General features: G+C 41.1%; 1 protein-coding gene across 1 annotated transcript in view; it reads left to right on the top strand.

Annotated features, from left to right (window-relative positions):
• slc12a5b (solute carrier family 12 member 5b) overlaps positions 1 to 16893 on the top strand; it is a 39015-nt gene extending 22122 nt beyond the window's left edge. Inside the window, exons 2-26 of the mRNA XM_029505461.1 lie at positions 4629 to 4732; positions 4835 to 4975; positions 5893 to 6039; positions 6622 to 6676; positions 6759 to 6889; positions 7351 to 7598; positions 7698 to 7909; positions 7982 to 8149; positions 8740 to 8838; positions 8970 to 9027; positions 9297 to 9471; positions 9944 to 10062; positions 10185 to 10283; positions 10951 to 11070; positions 11315 to 11419; positions 12155 to 12323; positions 12431 to 12626; positions 13132 to 13301; positions 13427 to 13558; positions 13649 to 13756; positions 14011 to 14127; positions 15398 to 15585; positions 15860 to 15874; positions 15988 to 16121; positions 16802 to 16893. Coding sequence (XP_029361321.1) covers positions 4629 to 4732; positions 4835 to 4975; positions 5893 to 6039; positions 6622 to 6676; positions 6759 to 6889; positions 7351 to 7598; positions 7698 to 7909; positions 7982 to 8149; positions 8740 to 8838; positions 8970 to 9027; positions 9297 to 9471; positions 9944 to 10062; positions 10185 to 10283; positions 10951 to 11070; positions 11315 to 11419; positions 12155 to 12323; positions 12431 to 12626; positions 13132 to 13301; positions 13427 to 13558; positions 13649 to 13756; positions 14011 to 14127; positions 15398 to 15585; positions 15860 to 15874; positions 15988 to 16121; positions 16802 to 16893 — 3302 coding nt within the window. The remainder of the gene's footprint in view (positions 1 to 4628; positions 4733 to 4834; positions 4976 to 5892; positions 6040 to 6621; positions 6677 to 6758; positions 6890 to 7350; positions 7599 to 7697; positions 7910 to 7981; positions 8150 to 8739; positions 8839 to 8969; positions 9028 to 9296; positions 9472 to 9943; positions 10063 to 10184; positions 10284 to 10950; positions 11071 to 11314; positions 11420 to 12154; positions 12324 to 12430; positions 12627 to 13131; positions 13302 to 13426; positions 13559 to 13648; positions 13757 to 14010; positions 14128 to 15397; positions 15586 to 15859; positions 15875 to 15987; positions 16122 to 16801) is intronic.
• Positions 16894 to 17619: the final 726 nt, after the last annotated feature.

Raw genomic sequence — 17619 nt, forward strand, 5'->3', positions numbered from 1 at the left:
CACAGACAAAGCTGGGTTTGAGACAGCACCTGTTTGTTTTTTCACAGGACTGTTCTTTTTGTTTACTTTGAGATGGTTCTAAATTTCCTAACTGCTAATTCCTAATTGCTGCAACAATCTGCCACTCTGGATCTGCAAGATCCTGGAGGTACTGCCAGGAGCTAGAGTGGGTTACTGATTCACGTGGTAACGTCGTTCCCACAGTGACCTGTAAGCTTAAATCAGTTTGTTTTGCCTTGATGATCCTCAAGAAAAGATTTTTCACCTGATGAAAACCATATGAAATTTACCTCTGCTTCGAGATTACATTTTAAACCCCACTGCAATGCTTGGTGGTTGTAATTCTATATGATTACTGAAATAACACCGCCTTGGCCATTTACAGGTATCTGAAGCTTATACAGCTGCTACAGATGAATCTACCACTGCTCTTTGGCTCAAGGGCTCTATCTTTGTAGGTCGGTTTCAACACTCTCTAATCTCCCAGCTGATTATTATCCACGCTGAGTAACCAACATGGATGTATCTCTGTCCTTTGATTTAATCACACCTTTTGGTCTAGACTTAGAGTAATCCACAGTGCTGGAGACGGCTTTATTACTTTATGGATCCACTTTCTACACACTGCCTCTTTTAGCTGGTCACTGACCTTAAATTTAATCTACAAGCAGGATCAAGTTTAAATTATTTTTGGGTTCTTTCCGATTTACAATCCTTGGAGGTACTCTATCAGAGTACCTGACTCATTCAATCATTCATTCATCTTCTACTGATTATCCGTGTCGGGAGGGGTGCTGGAGCCAATCCCAGCTCACACTGGGCGAGGGCGGTGTACACCCTGGAGAGGTCGACAGTCCATCACAGGGCCAGCACACAGAGACAGACCGAGACTAACAACCACTCACAGTTTAGAGTCACCAGTTAACCCAAACATGATGCCTTTGGACGGTTGGAGGAAACCCACACAGGCAAGCGGAGGCAACACCTCTGGCCTTCCTGTGTGGCAACAGCGCTATGCCCAGTAGCTGACTCTCTTTAAATAAAAAAAAATAAAAAAAGACCTTGACATGAACTGTAGTCTACGCCTTTACCATATGCAGAGATTTGCTATTTTTGATAATAGACATGTAAAAAAAAATTACATATATATGATAAAAGCAACACGACCTTCCACAGACCACTGAGATCAACCTAGCACCAGAGTAAATACGGCCGATACATACCAAATTTTAAATCTGACCTAATGAAAACAAATTCATTTCAGGTTATTCAGAGATTTTCCAAACCTGAACCATAAATATAAGTTATATCAACCAGTGTTTCATTTTTCATTTCTGGTGGTAGGGCTGCAACATATCAGGGCAGCTTCAATAACTTCAACTGGCAGGCAATAAATAAATGATATTTGCAATGTTGTTTGTCATTTGTGTCTTAACCTGCTCAAAAATGAAACACTCATACGTTAAAACCCATCCCTATTTTTCATATATGAAATACGAGTCATTCAAAGACAAACTATTTGTTGCGTGTCATCAGCATAACATCAATAACTTAACTTGACCTTAATTAGCAGCAGCAGGTGAGGCTGAGGACTATGACTTAGCATATTCTGTGGAAGGTTCAGCGCATGGCAGCGGGCCATCTCTTCCTGAATCCATGTTTGTGCGCGCTCTTGGAAACAGAGTGAGACATGGAGCACAGAAGGAATGGGGTTTATTTCACATCAGAGGAGGGAAATTTATCCATAGTGAGGTCACAGGGTCGTGAGGTTTTACACGGAGAGATCAGAGCATTGATCCCCTCTGGGTATGCTCAGAGATAAGTAAGTAAGAGTGGTCTTATTTGTGCCAAATAAGCGTAACTGCTTCTTTAATGTGTTCTCATGAGGATATCTGTTATTACATTACTAGTTTATTCACATTGTTGATGTAGCTGCAGAATGTAAACTTACCACGGTAAGTAAAACCATATGCTCTGTGCCACAGAGTTTGGGCCTCATTCCTGGAACTGTATTGCTATTCCTATACTCATTCGTGTGCGAGCAGCTCATGTTCTGTGGTCTTACATATGTGTACATATCCGAAGACCTATTTCTTTTACATATCATATCAGGTCAAAATATGTTGGGTAGCAGATTTTGAAATGATTTTATACCTTGGTAAATACAGTCAGGCTGTTATATTATTATGAATACTCTGCTGCATAATGGAGAAGAACTTTCGAAAAGCGCTTGGCATGACAAGAGAAAGACCATCACTGCTAATTCGACACAGGACTTGGTTGAATTTTGTGAGAAAAGTGAAAATGATTTTAGAACAGCTATTAAGGCTCAAGAGGCAAAATAATTCAGACCAGGCTGTGAGCAGACATTCAGTCACTTTCAGCTATATATTTAAAAAGCTAAAAATAGAAATTTTCATTGTATGAAATATTTAACTTGCACAGACACACATGAAGACAGACATCCTCATGTCCACATACACACACAAAAGCATTTAGAAAAATATGTTTAAAATGCAATTTTTTAAAAGCTGATTTCACTCTAAGCCAAGAGCTGAAATCAGCTTTAAATGCAGATTTAAAAATCGTGTTGGATTACAGAATACTCTGGTGAGTTGGCGTCAACATAAACTAAACTGCATGCAAGAGTCAAGAAAAAATGATCTTCTGTGGGTATTCCTGTTAAACGTTGTCAACACAGTTGAGAAAATGGTCTGGCTTTATGATTTTCTGCAGCATTATTTTATCTGTGTGTCTGATGTGACAAAAAAGTATTCCTCTACTCCTGCAACCAATCAAGCGCAAAAAAAAATCCTCGCCTTCAAAACTGTTTAATTGGTTGGTGTTACTCGTTTCCATTGTGACTTTCATAAAATTTTCAGATTGATAAAAGATCGAAACTCAAAACATTAAATTGAAATACTTTGTAATCTGATTTTACAGGCAGTGCGTCCTTAATAAAGCAGACCTTTGTTCAAAGCATTATGTTGTTTGAGGGCAGTTTGGCTGCCTGTGGACTCTCCTCTTTGCTCTAAAGATTAATGTGTAATACCGTGGCAGCTTTGGCAATCAGAATAGGTGACTTGACAGCGTCGTCTCTGCTACAGCACATTGCCTTATGTAACTCTTTCCATGATTACTACCAACTGTTAACAACCGTTGTGCTTTAAGATATAAGGCAAGGCAAGTACAGAGGGAAACCTGAACATATCCATTATACTACAGGAGGCCATGGTTTTGCACTAAGACTGACTCAGTGAGTTAAAGGGGATGTCCCACGTTGAAAAGTTTTAAGGCTGATCAGACTGAGAGCCCAAATATAAATATAAGGATACGTTGTATTTAAGAGCCACTTAAATTGCAGAATTCAGGCAGCCTGTATTCACTTGAATGTTGAATAACTGATGATACATTAAGTTAGATAAAAAGGTAAAAACATATCTGGACAACGTTAAAATTCCAAGCAGAGCATTTGATGTCTTATCAAGAGACACTGAAAGAAGCTTTGTAATTAACCTTGGCATCTAACATTTCATCAGATGGCCTGAAGATGAACTACAGCACACAAGTCAAGGCTGCGCTCATGAAAATACCATTTTAATGATGTAATATATATATGATATATATGATAAAGTGACTAAAAGTGACTTGAAAAGTTTGTTCGTCATGACCCAAAAACACGTGTCACCCAGCTCGCAGCTCCTCTCGGTTCGACCAACATATTCCAACATATAAACTAGCAGTAAAGAAAAATACTTTTCTGCTTTTTAAGGTCTGTGAGGCAGCACTGGAGGGAAGTTTCTCCAGGGACTCGCGTGGAGGAAAAGCAGACTGAGGCCATTTCAACTGCCTGCAGTTGAAACGTCCATCCATCTCCTGGCACTTTTTCATTTCGATAGAAAAAGATTTAGATAAACTGCGTGGCAGGTAGCAGAACCGCTGCAAGGATCAGACTCATTCAAACCATGAGCTCACGAGTTTTAATGATATATGAACAGGTCTCAAACTTCAAGAAACACTCGGTATAGATCTAATCTATGCCTATTTCACTTTTGTGCTTGTTTATTCTTTTCTGTCACTCGCATGGCCCCTTTACATTTGATCGTTTATGTTTTGACAAGTTTTGGACGAATTGAGTTGGCTTTCTCACTTTCAAGCATCATATGGTTTCCATCTAATGCAGACGAAGACCGTGTAACGGAGCCAAAAATGTAGCTGCAAGAACGGGCTAACTAAACAAATCTGCTTTGTTAGTTTCCCGACTGGCCATAAAAACATTCTTATTTTCTCCAGTAAAGAGTTCACCATGCTGTTTTCCCAGACAAAAGCCTGAAGACTTTAACTTAATGTATATACAGCTGTAAATTCTATTCCAGCCCCTGGCACATGTGTGATGCGGATGGCAATGATGATATTAAAGGGATGCCTTTTATATGCTTATGGGTGTTGCTATCTGTTGTTGGTATGTTATGGTTATATATATATATATTTTTTTGTTTTGCTGTGCTTGCTTGTGAAATAGCTCTGTGAGGGACTTCAGCATCATAAAACCATAAGAAGATGTTTGCCTCTGTGCAGCTGTGCAGAAAGAACTGCTAAATTTCCCAGTTGTTGTTTTTGTGTTCTAGGTGATGGGAACCCCAAAGAGAGCAGTCCTTTCATAAACAGCACTGCAGCCAGCGATGTTGAGAAGAGCCAGCAGTATGACGGCAAAAATATGGCTTTGTTTGAGGCGAGAACATTTTTCATTCACCAGAATGTGTGACCCTGGTTCTTAAAGCAATCCTGAGTAGATCTCCAGATGTGTTATATTCCCTGTTTCTGTGTGTTGTAGGAGGAGATGGACACCAGTCCGATGGTCTCCTCTCTGCTCAGCACTTTGGCAAATTACTCCAACCTGCCCACAGGTAGCAAAGAGCACGAAGAGGAGGAGAACAACGAGGAAGGGGCACGTCCATCCAAAAAGCCCGTCAAGGTAGAATAATCAGCGTGACGAGGTCACAAGTTCATCTGCTGCCTGCAGCTGCTTGAACCAGACTGACAGGCATCAGAGAGGAAAGCTCACACGAGGTTGTTTAAAATTTATCTGCAACAATTGACCTTTTCACTCTTTCTCTCCGATTGTTTACTTTGCTCTGTCTTGCTTGCTTGCTCATCTACCCATCAAACATCACCTCATGTAGTGTCATGCAAGGACTTCCAAGTACCACAAAAAAAACAAACAGGACTTAATGTGTCACTTTTGGATATTCTTGGCAGCATGGGTGGTTGAGTGGATAGCAGGCAGTCAGTTTATCCCAGAGTACCGGACTCAGGTCTGGAACGGGACCTACTGCAAGTTGTTTCCCCTCTCTCTCTCTCTCTCTCTCTCTCTCTCGCTCTACGTGTTCCCTGTTGGCCTCTCCCCCACTTAGTAAAAATAAATGTTTAACATCACTGAGCAGACTCATTTTGTAATTGAATTGCTAATAAAACAAACTGTAGTCTATGGATTGGTGAAATAGGACATTAATCTTACACGTACAAAAGCCAAGTGTTTTTATAGATCATTGTTTCGTTTGCTTTATGGATAAGTGTGAGTAGATGTTTATTTGAAATTAATTTGGTTTTTTGGTTTGTGTTGTTTTTGCTGCCTTAGTAAGCAAATAATCTCTCAATCATTTCTAAACCTACAGATTTACCGTCAAACGCATAAAGAATGAAAGAGAATAAGAATGCCTCCTGCCCTTCCTTATCTAAAAGCAGACACAAGAGCATGTCTTATGCTCCTCAAGATTATTTCTTGTCATTTTTTTATACCAGAGCTGTACTTGGAATTGTAATTGATCCAGGTTATATTTAAAAAGCAAACTAGACTTAGACTGAGAATGCTTTGTTGTTTAAATTTTTCAGGCACCACAGCTGGGTACTCTGATGGGGGTGTATCTGCCATGTATCCAGAACATTTTTGGGGTGATTCTCTTCTTGCGGATGACCTGGATGGTTGGAGTTGGAGGTGTTTTAGGTTCCTTCATAATCGTCTTCATGTGTTGCTCCACAGTGAGTAAATCAGCATTTGTCAGCAGAGCAGTGGGTGATCAGCAGATAATCAATCAATACCCCCCCCCCCCTCCAAAAAAAAAATCTATATCCAGCTGAAAAATCTCACAAAACTCTGCAGGTGTGTGTAGCAGCTGATATGAGCCAGGCTGCTCAGGCAACACACACATTTTAATTTAGAGATAGGAATGCCATTAATTTTCCAGGTATTTGGTTAGAAAAAAAGTTTGACCTGATGGTAACGCTAGATGAAAAGGATAACAGAGTTGACGTTGTCATTAAACATGACCAATGAAAATCATTGGAACCCATTCAGCAACTGTTGGAGACATTTCATCCAAAAATACAAATGTGAACCTCCAAAAGAACAAACCGGCTAAAAGCAACTTCCTCAGAAGTGAGGTGGAATCAAAAGGTCCTTCCTGCTTCTGCTTGTGGCAGAAAACATATCTGTGGATCTCTGGGTGTTCTTCTCTGCTGACTCCCTGAGTTCATCAGCTCAGCCATCTTTAATGTCATGCGTCCACCTGCTGCCTCTCAGAATCCCGTAACCCTCCTCTGTTTGTGTGCTTCTGCTTTCAGACCATGCTCACAGCCATCTCCATGAGTGCCATTGCAACAAATGGAGTTGTACCAGGTGAGTGGATGTTTAAGGGGACATATTAGTGTGTCTTTTGTGCGACAGAACGGTGACTCCCCTGTGTGTTTTTGCCTCACAGCTGGAGGTTCGTATTACATGATCTCTCGCTCGCTGGGCCCTGAGTTTGGTGGAGCTGTTGGGATCTGCTTCTACTTAGGTACCACTTTTGCAGGTGCCATGTACATTCTTGGCTGCATCGAAATTCTGCTGGTGAGCCACCTTGATTATAATTATAAAACACAAAAATTCAAGACACATTGACAATTCATGGCAGACTTTAATGTAACAAATATTTGTGATCAGCCTGCAAGCGTGTAACAAAATGTCTGAAGGCCCCAAAAACATGTTCCCTGGCCCCTGTTAATCCCCACAATACAAAACATTTTAAATATCACAGAATCACTAGAGCTGGAAGGATCCTTTGATCGATCAACCAGTCAATCAACAGAAATGAACCACAAAATCATTTGGCAATTGTTTTGGATTGTTTTTATTTTTTTTTTTACCAAAATGTATGACGTAAATTTACAAGTTTCACAGTTTTCTATGTTAATAAACTTCACAGTAGCAACCTAGCATGATATTAGTGAGTTAACTTTTTTTCTATTGTCCTTTCCCCTCACCACTTTGTCGCGTTTCATTCCCTCATCCTCATCTTTTCATTCCTTTAGATTTATATTGTTCCTCAGGCAGCCATCTTCAGAATTGAGGGCCTGGAGGGGTCCGAGGCAGAGGCAGCCCTCCTCAACAACATGCGGGTGTATGGCACCATCGTGCTGAGCCTGATGGCACTGGTGGTGTTTGTGGGAGTTAAATATGTCAACAAGTTGGCGCTGGTCTTCCTGGCTTGTGTCATCCTCTCCATCGTGGCTGTCTATGCAGGAGTCATCATGACTGCCATTGAACCTCCTGTCTTTCCGTAAGTAGCTGAATTAGCGATGTCAACAGCGAAGTGACAGTGAAGTGATATCAGTTTCGACTTTGTGACAATGAGGATTTTGGCTGGCTTGCTCTGCAGTGTCTGCATCCTGGGGAATCGAACTCTTCTCTCTAAAGGATATGACGTCTGTGCAAAGGTTATTGAAATAGACAACGAGACTGTCACCACCAAACTGTGGAGGTCCTTCTGTGATTCCGACTCCCTCAATGCCACTTGTGATGAATACTTCACCAACAACAATGTCACAGAGATACAGGGCATCCCAGGGGTCACCAGTGGCATCCTGGCAGGTAACAGAGGACAACAAATGACCTTCTATTGCTCAACCTGACGAAAACTTGACATGTCCGCCTGTTTCTCAGAGAACCTCTTTGGTAACTACTTGGAAAAGGGGATGATCCTGGAGAAACGGGGACTTGCATCAGACGCTGACTCAGACGGCCTTGTAACCAGCTCCTCCCGCTACGTCCTGGCTGACATCACCAGCTTCTTCACCCTGCTGGTGGGGATATATTTCCCATCCGTTACAGGTGAGCCCCAGACAGGAGCTGCCAATCTTAAAGTGGCTTTAAAGTTGCTTGGATCAATGCTTAACGATAAGTCAAGAAGTAGCATGTCAGCATCCTTTGACTCAGTACACATTTGGTTCACTCTGGCTGTCTCCTCTCTGACAGTCTCTATGGTGTTCATTCTTCTCTGTGCATAGTTTATCTCTTTGAGTTGCTGAAGCAAGGCGGCGTAAGGATTAAATAAAACAGCCCTCATTAAAGGTTGCTAAAAACCAAACTACAGAATAAACAGCAGTATTGCTGTTTTTCAAAACAAACCTTTCTAAACATAGAAGGCAGCCCACCAAATCTGCTGTGGTATGTGTTATATGTCATATAAATGAGGCAAGTCTGCCATAAAATGCGAATAGTTCATTTTACAGCAACATATATTCCACACAGCTTTAATTGCTGTAGCTAAGCTGCCAGACCTCCGTTCATTCAAGAGACAGCAGGGCACCGTGATCAGCTGCAGCCGATCGTACAGCTCCTCACAAGGTCCACTGCCCACCCATCGTATGTATGCGTGCGTAGGAGCAAGTGTAAAATCTCCTCATTATTTCATCTTCCAGGTATCATGGCTGGCTCAAACCGCTCTGGGGACCTGCGCGATGCTCAAAAGTCCATCCCCATTGGCACCATTGCAGCCATCACCACAACATCTACTGTGTGTATCCTTCACTGAGCTGAGGTCAATGGAAAGAAATTTTGTGCGCCTCTGTCAGTTTCGGATGGCAACTCTGAAAGGAGTAATGCAAATTTTCCTTCTGAACAAGATATTCCTTCACACTTTCAATCCCAGATATGTCCTGTGTGGTGCTGTTTGGTGCTTGTATAGAGGGAGTAGTCCTCAGGGACAAGTAAGTCTAATTGTAAATTTGGTCATTTAATCGATTTCAAATATTGCAGGTTAATATTTTTTTGTTGAATATAAAACAAATTAAGGGAACAACATTTTTAGATTTAACTGGATTACATTTATTGGACAGCTTTAGTTGTTACAATATATTCAGGATTCATCTCATCACATATTATTATTATTATATTTCTCCTTAATGGCAATTAAAATTTGGGCGAGGCTATTTATTTGTTTGTCAATGCTGAATACGGCTGTTTTGGCACTCTCCAGGTTTGGTGAAGGGGTCAGTGGTAACCTGGTGATTGGCACGCTGGCGTGGCCGTCACCCTGGGTCATCGTGTTCGGTTCCTTCTTCTCCACCTGCGGAGCTGGACTCCAGAGTCTGACAGGAGCGCCACGTCTCCTTCAGGCCATTTCAAGGGACGGCATCATCCCGTTTCTCAGAGTGAGTTCACCTAAAGCCGCGGTGTTACATTCACCTGCCATAGCAGTGCAAAAGGTCCAAACAACCGCGCCAGAAGTTGGGTGGAGGTTTGTGTAAAATATTGAACTGCAGAAAAAAATGGGGACTTGGTGTTTATCTGGCTGATGAAATTCACAGGCTCGGAAATGAATTTTGAGATAGAAGGGTGTGCATACAATGGTTTTTATAGTTTTTTGTAGTGCGATACAAACAGTCAAACGCTGAGATATTGGATTCTGCTGCAAACATGATTAAAAAATATAATATTTGTTACATTTTGATGTGTTTAAGATTGCTAACTTTGTCTCAAAAGTCTATTTAAAGATGACGAGACTGACAGATATCATTACTTATCATTACTTGTTAAGCAAGTGTTAAAGCTGTTGTTGAATTTAACATGACACAATGTGGCTGAAGGGCTTAAAATTTTTACGATCTTTTCTTGTTGCTGCAGGTTTTTGGACACGGTAAAGCCAACGGGGAGCCAACCTGGGCCCTCCTGCTCACAGCCAGCATCTGTGAGATTGGTATTATCATCGCCTCCCTAGATGCGGTCGCACCCATCCTCTCCATGTAAGAAACACACCATATGGTCCGCTGAGCTAAAGAGCCTGTTCATCGTCTCTCATCGTTCTCTTTTGCTGCTTTCCATCCTCCGTTTGTCTCTTCCTCCCTTCATCTCTTTCTTTCGTCAGGTTCTTCTTGATGTGCTACATGTTTGTCAATCTTGCCTGTGCACTGCAGACTTTGCTGCGGACCCCAAACTGGAGGCCCCGATTTAAGTTCTACCACTGGTGAGTTTATGGGTCATTGTGAAAGGAGTGTCTACAGATATAAATACGACCTGACTTCTAATAATTAGGCTGAATGCAATTTATATCCGAATCAGATTTGAAAGTATTCTGCATTGCTTACATGGGTTTTTATTTAGTTTACAGTTTTCCTCACACATTGCAGCATTTTCTTTGGCACAGTATCTCAATCTGTTGATCATTTTAATTGACTAAAACCACTGGCAGGGAAGGAAAATAAAAAGATTCACGCAATAAAATGAGGCGCAACTAAGGTCTTATTTTCAAAATGATCAGCACCTTTGTGCAAAACATTTTTTCTGCTACGTGAGGAGCCTCTTTGGTTATTTCACATGACTAAATCTGATTAAGCCTCACACATACAGTCCTTATTCAACTGAGTTTTTGAGTGATAAACCTATGCTAAAAAAAAAAAAAAAAAAAAAAAATATGTTTTAACTCTGCTGAAACACGTCGTCTTACCTGCATTTGAACCCAATTTCGACCAGTGAAAGCGAGCAGCATCGGCTATAGGAGCAGCAGACACCAGTCCCACCTCAGCAGCATTACACTGCATGTCAAACTTCTGCTGCGGTCCCTGCTGTGTCACATGCAGCGGTGCGAGACTGGCCTAAGTTCCCAATTGCATGTGACGCCTTCTCCCCCACAGGGCTCTGTCTTTCCTGGGTATGAGTTTGTGCCTGTCGCTCATGTTCATCTGTTCCTGGTATTATGCCATAGTTGCCATGGGCATTGCCACCTGCATCTACAAATACATTGAGTTCTGTGGGTAAGTAATCATCATGACAGCATAGGACCAGGAGCAAGAGTAAAATAACACTCTAGCACTCAGCTTGAGCTTTCGCCCTGTTTGTCCTTGTCAGTTTTTGCGGTACATCCATTCCAGTGGTAATTTAATTTGAGACGTTTAAGGATGGGGCTTTCTTCACTTTCGCAAGGACGTATTTGTGTATTTCAATGCATACATTGCACATGTACATGATGTGCTGGCCCACAAATGTGTTGTGTAACAGAGCTGAGAAGGAGTGGGGTGATGGGATACGTGGAATATCACTGAGTGCAGCTCGCTTCGCCCTCATGAGGCTGGAGGAAGGACCTCCACACACCAAAAACTGGAGGTCAGTCAACTCATTTGAGCCATGAGCTTGTCTTCTATCATATAAACATCTGCGTCATCACTCACTTTTCCTGTCTTGAGAAAAACATCAGTAAATTGTATTTTATTTTTTAGTAAAAAAAAAAAATCACACCCTGTAGTTTTGCAGTAATTTGAATTGTGTGTTAATAATTCTACCAATCCAACATTCAGTGAATCATCATCTGGTTTGTCTATCATAGGCAGAGCAAGTGGCACACTGTGACCTCCTGCACAACACAAAAGCTACACTTACAACAACCCAGATTAGTGTTTCTTATTTTCTCTGAGTTAGGTAAGAAGTCTCCTTCTTATCCAACTTACAAACACAAACACATCTTCTTCAGCACCTTTTACCTGCTGATGAAGTGACTAAACAAAAGTAACTATTCAGGTCAGCTCAGGTTTGACGCATTAAAAAGTATGTACCATAGTACATACCATAAAACTGCCCTTTGGTTAATTAAGATACCAAAGTTACAGCTGATGGATGTAAAAAAAACTGCATTTCTGACATTCTGACCTGAAAGACATTTTTTTTCTTTCTTTCAATAATAAACCACCTTTGAAATATATATATATATAATATATAATAATATATTTTTTATTTCAAAAGTGCGATTTCAATTGGGTTTTAATTTTTCAAACCTGTTTCACTGTCATTGCTTTTTGTTTTTCTTTTTGTTTTGTTTTGTTTTGTTGTTTGTTTTTTGGCCAGGCCTCAAATCCTGGTTCTGGTGAACGTGGATGCTGAGCAGAATGTAGAGCAGCCTCGTCTTCTGTCTCTGACCAACCAGCTAAAAGCGGGGAAAGGTCTGACAATTGTTGGCACGACAGTTCAAGGAACGTTCCTCGACAACTATATTGACGCGCAAAGAGCAGACCAGGTTTGTCCAGTGTTAATCAGTCTTGCATGAAGTGTGCAGGTTGTCATAAATACCAAGTTTTTAATCACAGACTGACTAGCAATCTTCATCTCTCTGTGTACCTTCAGTCTTTGCGTAAGATAATGGAGGCAGAAAAGGTGAAAGGCTTCTCTCAGGTGGTCATATCCTCCAACCTGCGAGATGGGACGTCCCACCTGATCCAAGTTGGAGGGTTGGGAGGTTTGAAGCACAACACTGTGATGGTCAGCTGGCCTCGGAACTGGAAACAGCCAGATTATCACCAGCAGTTCAGGAACTTTATTGGTAAAACCTGTCTACAGTGAAAGAATGATTAATTTGAATGTTGCTGTTATCTGATTGACCTGGTTTTAGATTATTTAGGGAAATCACCAACCGCCACTGAGGATGTGTAGTCGAGTTTTATGTGACAGAAAGCATTGTGAAAGTACCAGCATATTGGGGAAATGAACTTAAGGTATTTGGGTAAACTATATGGTGCTTCCACCAGAAATCAGGAAACCAGATCTATACTATACTATAAAGCATCCTGCTCAGTATATTTTCTTTAAGAACAAAAGTTAATGGATATTCATGAGAAAAAAGTAGTCATTCCATGTATGTACTTATGTTGAATAAGTTTAACCCTCTAATAAATTCAATTAGCCTCTTTAATCCATCAGTTTGGCTCCAATGTTGATATGAGGCAACGTAATCTCAGAAGTAATCTTTCTTTTGCTCATTTCTCAGGTTCTTTCTCGCTCCTTTTGATATATTTTATTACAAATCCATATCTTCCATGCCTTTGCAGAAGTGGTCAGAGAAACCACTGTAGCCAGTCTGGCCTTGTTGGTTCCTAAGAACATCTCCAGCTACCCATCCAACGGAGAGCGCTTTACTGAAGGACACATAGATGTGTGGTGGATCGTCCATGATGGGGGCATGCTGATGCTTCTGCCCTTCCTGCTGCGCCAACATAAGGTGGGAAACAACACCCAACACAACCTTTGCTTCAGAGGGAGCTTTTTTTAGCCGTGGCCAAAAGTTTTCAGACGGTGCCAATTAAAAGAACACTAAGAGTATTTTTTTCCTGTTCTGTCCCGAAGGTGTGGAGGAAGTGCAAGATGCGCATTTTCACTGTAGCCCAGATGGATGACAACAGTATCCAGATGAAGAAAGACCTCATCACCTTCCTGTATCACCTGCGCATTGATGCTGAGGTGGAAGTGGTGGAGATGGTGAGAGACTTGTCTGACACATTTGGTTGGACTCATAAATATTTGGCAAAGAGATGGTTTTATTTTACCTGAGATGTGTCTTCTGTGAAGCATGACGGTGACATATCTGCCTACACCTATGAGAAGACACTGATTATGGAGCAGCGATCACAGATCCTCAAACAAATGCATCTGACCAAGAATGAGATGGAGAGAGAGGTAAACACAAAAAGTTTTGGATGAACATAAACTTTGTCAGTGTAAGCAATACAGGCCACTGATGAATGGTATAGTAATTTTGATGTTTTCATGGACATATTATCTTGCAAGTATCAGATCCAGAGCACGAAATGCTTGGACTGGTTTCCACAGATTGGATGAAAGATGGAACCCTGTAGGGAAATGTTACATTATACATTGGAGCTCATCCTTTACTTTTTTTTTTTTTTGTTTTTTTTTTTATATAACTATAGATCCAGAGTATTACAGATTCATCCCGTGGGTCCATCCGACGTAAAAACACATCAAATTTGCACTCACAGCGCAGTGCTGAGGAGGGAACCAGTGTGGAAGAAAAACCAGAAGAGGAGGTAATGTTGCTATTGCCCCCTTTGGAACAATAACCTCTTTATTCATAGACGTCTGGCCTTGTTCCCTCCAAAACAGTTATCCCGCTGTGCTCCATCTTGGGTAAAGCTCTTGTGCCGCAGTGTTGCATTGTAATGAAGTTAGAATACTTTGTTACAGTACTTAAGTTGTTGTCTGGCTTAGCAAGTCTCACTTTTACTTCTCTACATTTCCCAAATAAATTGCATACTTTCACTCCACTGTATCTCCCATTAATATACAAGTTACTCGTTAAGACGAGAAAAAGAAGAAAAGGAAGGTGTGGTGAATCAGGGTGGTCTGGTCGTAGGCCATGTGCGGGCCATTGGTAAACCATAATGTTCTCATCCCCCCATGACTATTAAAAAACAACAATGTGCAGGATACTCAGCCTGCCAGATCTGCCCAGGGCCCTGCACATGCAGGTGGCGTTACACTATCTCACAGCAGTAAACCTTTGCTTTCCGACACCTACACCAGAAACATTAATGTTTATGGCATCCTGGTGTGAATCCTGAGTGTAAACATTGTAAAATTGCAGCATCTGACTTAACTGCTTCTCTTACACCAGGGGTCACCAACTCCGGTCCTGGAGGGCTACTGTCCTGCTTCAACACACCTGATTTAAATGAGTGGCTGCTTATCAGACCTCAGTAGAGCTCAATGATGAGCTGACCATGAGCAGGAAACATCTAAAACATGCAGGACGGTGGCCCTCCAGGCCCGGAGTTGGTGACCCCTGACTTACGCAGTGGTTATTGGTACATACCTGTTGTAACTGACCAACAACTGTGGCTAAATGTTTGTTTGAGGACTACATCAGCCACCATGGTATGCTTCAGAGTTTGCAAATGGGCCACAACTAAGGTCGTCATTTTGAGTGAGGTCTTGTCAAAGAACTGAGCGGGGAATACACAAAACGAGGGCATTGCCAAATCATGCAATGTCAGGAGGTATGATTGATAAAAAGATAAAAACCTTGGGGTCCTTTAGCTTACTGGAGTGTAGAGAGAAAAGAGGAGGAAAAAAACGGAGGGAAAGAAATGGAAGCAGGTGATTGAGTGGCCTGCTGTGTCAGATCTCACTGATGGTTATCAGAAAACCCAGAACGTGTTTGGACTAATTTTATTCTCCTTACACACCTACTTCACTTCCACTCAGTCCTACAGACACCAGGTTTCACCTCTGCTAACAGATGTGTCTTCCCTCTCTTTCACCCCGTCACGCTGTCATGTCACGGTGTCCCTCTCTCAGTCTGTGGCTGTCTCCAACCCAAAACAGGTACAGCTGATCCACAGTAAGAATGCCTCCACACCCACCAGCCCCACCAGCACCACGGCCCCTGCTGCACCTGCAGGGGGTGCTGCCACCTGGACCGACAAGGGGAAGACCTTTTTAGCAGCAAACCCGGAGCCGGGCAAAGACCTCTTCAACATGAAGCCGTAAGTAACCCATCAGTTTCCCTTCACTCATTCATCATGTGCACAGGAAGCAGAACAACCCGTGACATACACAGAAGGGCATTGGTCAGGAGTAAATATTTGTAGGCATCGACCCGTGCTCCAGGGATTGAGGAGATATGCGTTGTTTCCGTGGTCGTGACAAATAAAACTTTGAACCTAAAATACTAACAAATGCAGCGTCCTATCCGAACACATATCTGATATGTGATTCACACAGTATTATTATTATTTTCCTCCAAACATGCTGTTGCAGGGAATGGGAAAACCTGTAAGTATTACAATTTTCCAGTAAGACATGCATAACTATTTGAGCAGAGCTGCTCAAAAGAATAAGCTGATTTGTAACCCCAACAAATTGTGACTGAATGTCTCCCACATCAGGAACCAGAGTGACGTGAGGCGCATGCATACAGCTCTGCGGCTCAATGAGGTTATCACAAAAAAGTCTAAGGAGGCAAAGCTCGTGCTGCTGAACATGCCTGGGCCGCCAAGGAACCGTGTGGGCATTGAAAACTGTATCCTACACATTATATCCGGTATTTGATTTATCTTTGGGTACTTAAGATCATTTCAGTTCCCATTTTTCCTGTCCCACAAGAGAAAATTCTTTGAAGAGCAGAGTGACATCAGAAATTAAGCATAACTCAATAAAAGCATCCAAACAACTCACCCAGTTATATGGCATACACACATGTATACGTGTGAATGCCATATAACTAGTCGTGATCATTGTGAGGACTGTAAATAATATCAGTCATTATATTTTAGCCACAGAAACAACTATTACAACACAAAGTATGATAGATGGATTAAATGTACATTTATTAGTGCTAGATGAAATAAAATAAATGTTATTTCAATTCTATTTCAAAAAGTTTTGAAATGACAAATACAGATAGTCAAATGTGTTGAAAGTGATGGAAAATCCAATTAAATATTTAGCTTGAAGTAAGACATAAAGTAGTTAAAATAGCTTGACTTGACAATAATAACATTACATCTTAAAATCTGTTTGCCTCAATCAGGTTACTTGAGTACATCTGCCAGGCCTGTGACAGTACAACCCCCCCCTCCAAAAAAAAAAAAAAAAAAAAAAAGCTTTGTTCAGAATGTTCAAAATGATTGATGTTCAAATTGATCTTGTAGTGCCATGTATGTATAAAAAAAACTTATATTCCTTCATGAGCATTGTAAGACATGGAGTTTCTTGAGGTGCTCACTGAGGGTCTCAATCGGGTCCTCCTGGTGCGCGGAGGTGGACGTGAGGTCATCACCATTTACTCCTGAAGGGCTTTTGCTGGCATCTATATGGACTCTGCCCTCTCCTGCCTATGTGTTATTCCAGGAAAATCCTCCCGCACCTATCCAGTCACCTGCCGTCACATGCTGTGTTCAGACTTTGGAGTTGACAGTTGACATCTAACAGATCAAACACTATCGTTTACCTTCTGGTCGCCCACATACAAGAATTATAACAGTTATAATTTTCAGTTGTGTATAAAAGCATGTGTTAGTTTTGATAGCTGAATTGAAATTGAATATCAAGACTGCAAGAAACTAGCCACAAAATAAACAACACTCTTTTCTTTTCTTTCATATTCTTAGTTTTTAATTTCTCATTTATTGAAATACATGGGACCGATTAACATCCTCCATATTTAAATACTGCAATAAGATCTTAAAGATTGATTTAAATTATTTAAAAGCTTTCACTCCGTTCCTTTGGTGAATGACAGAAGATGCTAAAGATGAGTAGCCGTAGGTGATACAAATGAAAATAAGTAGTAATAAAATGGAAGAAAATTTGAAAAGCAGTCCAACATTTCTTTTCGCTGTCTTGTATGTTTATTTGTTCTGTCTTTTTGTTTTAGTTCCTGGTTATTAGTGAAAGGGGAATGTTTTTTCTTTACCATTTTCTTATTTTCTATTATTCAGTATTGATGTTATTTATGTATTTATCAGTCATGTCTTTCATTTCTGGACATTTTTGGGGGGTTTTGTATTTATTTAAAT

Source organism: Echeneis naucrates, chromosome 7 (assembly GCF_900963305.1).
Source record: "Echeneis naucrates chromosome 7, fEcheNa1.1, whole genome shotgun sequence".
Taxonomy (NCBI): Eukaryota; Metazoa; Chordata; class Actinopteri; order Carangiformes; family Echeneidae; genus Echeneis; species Echeneis naucrates.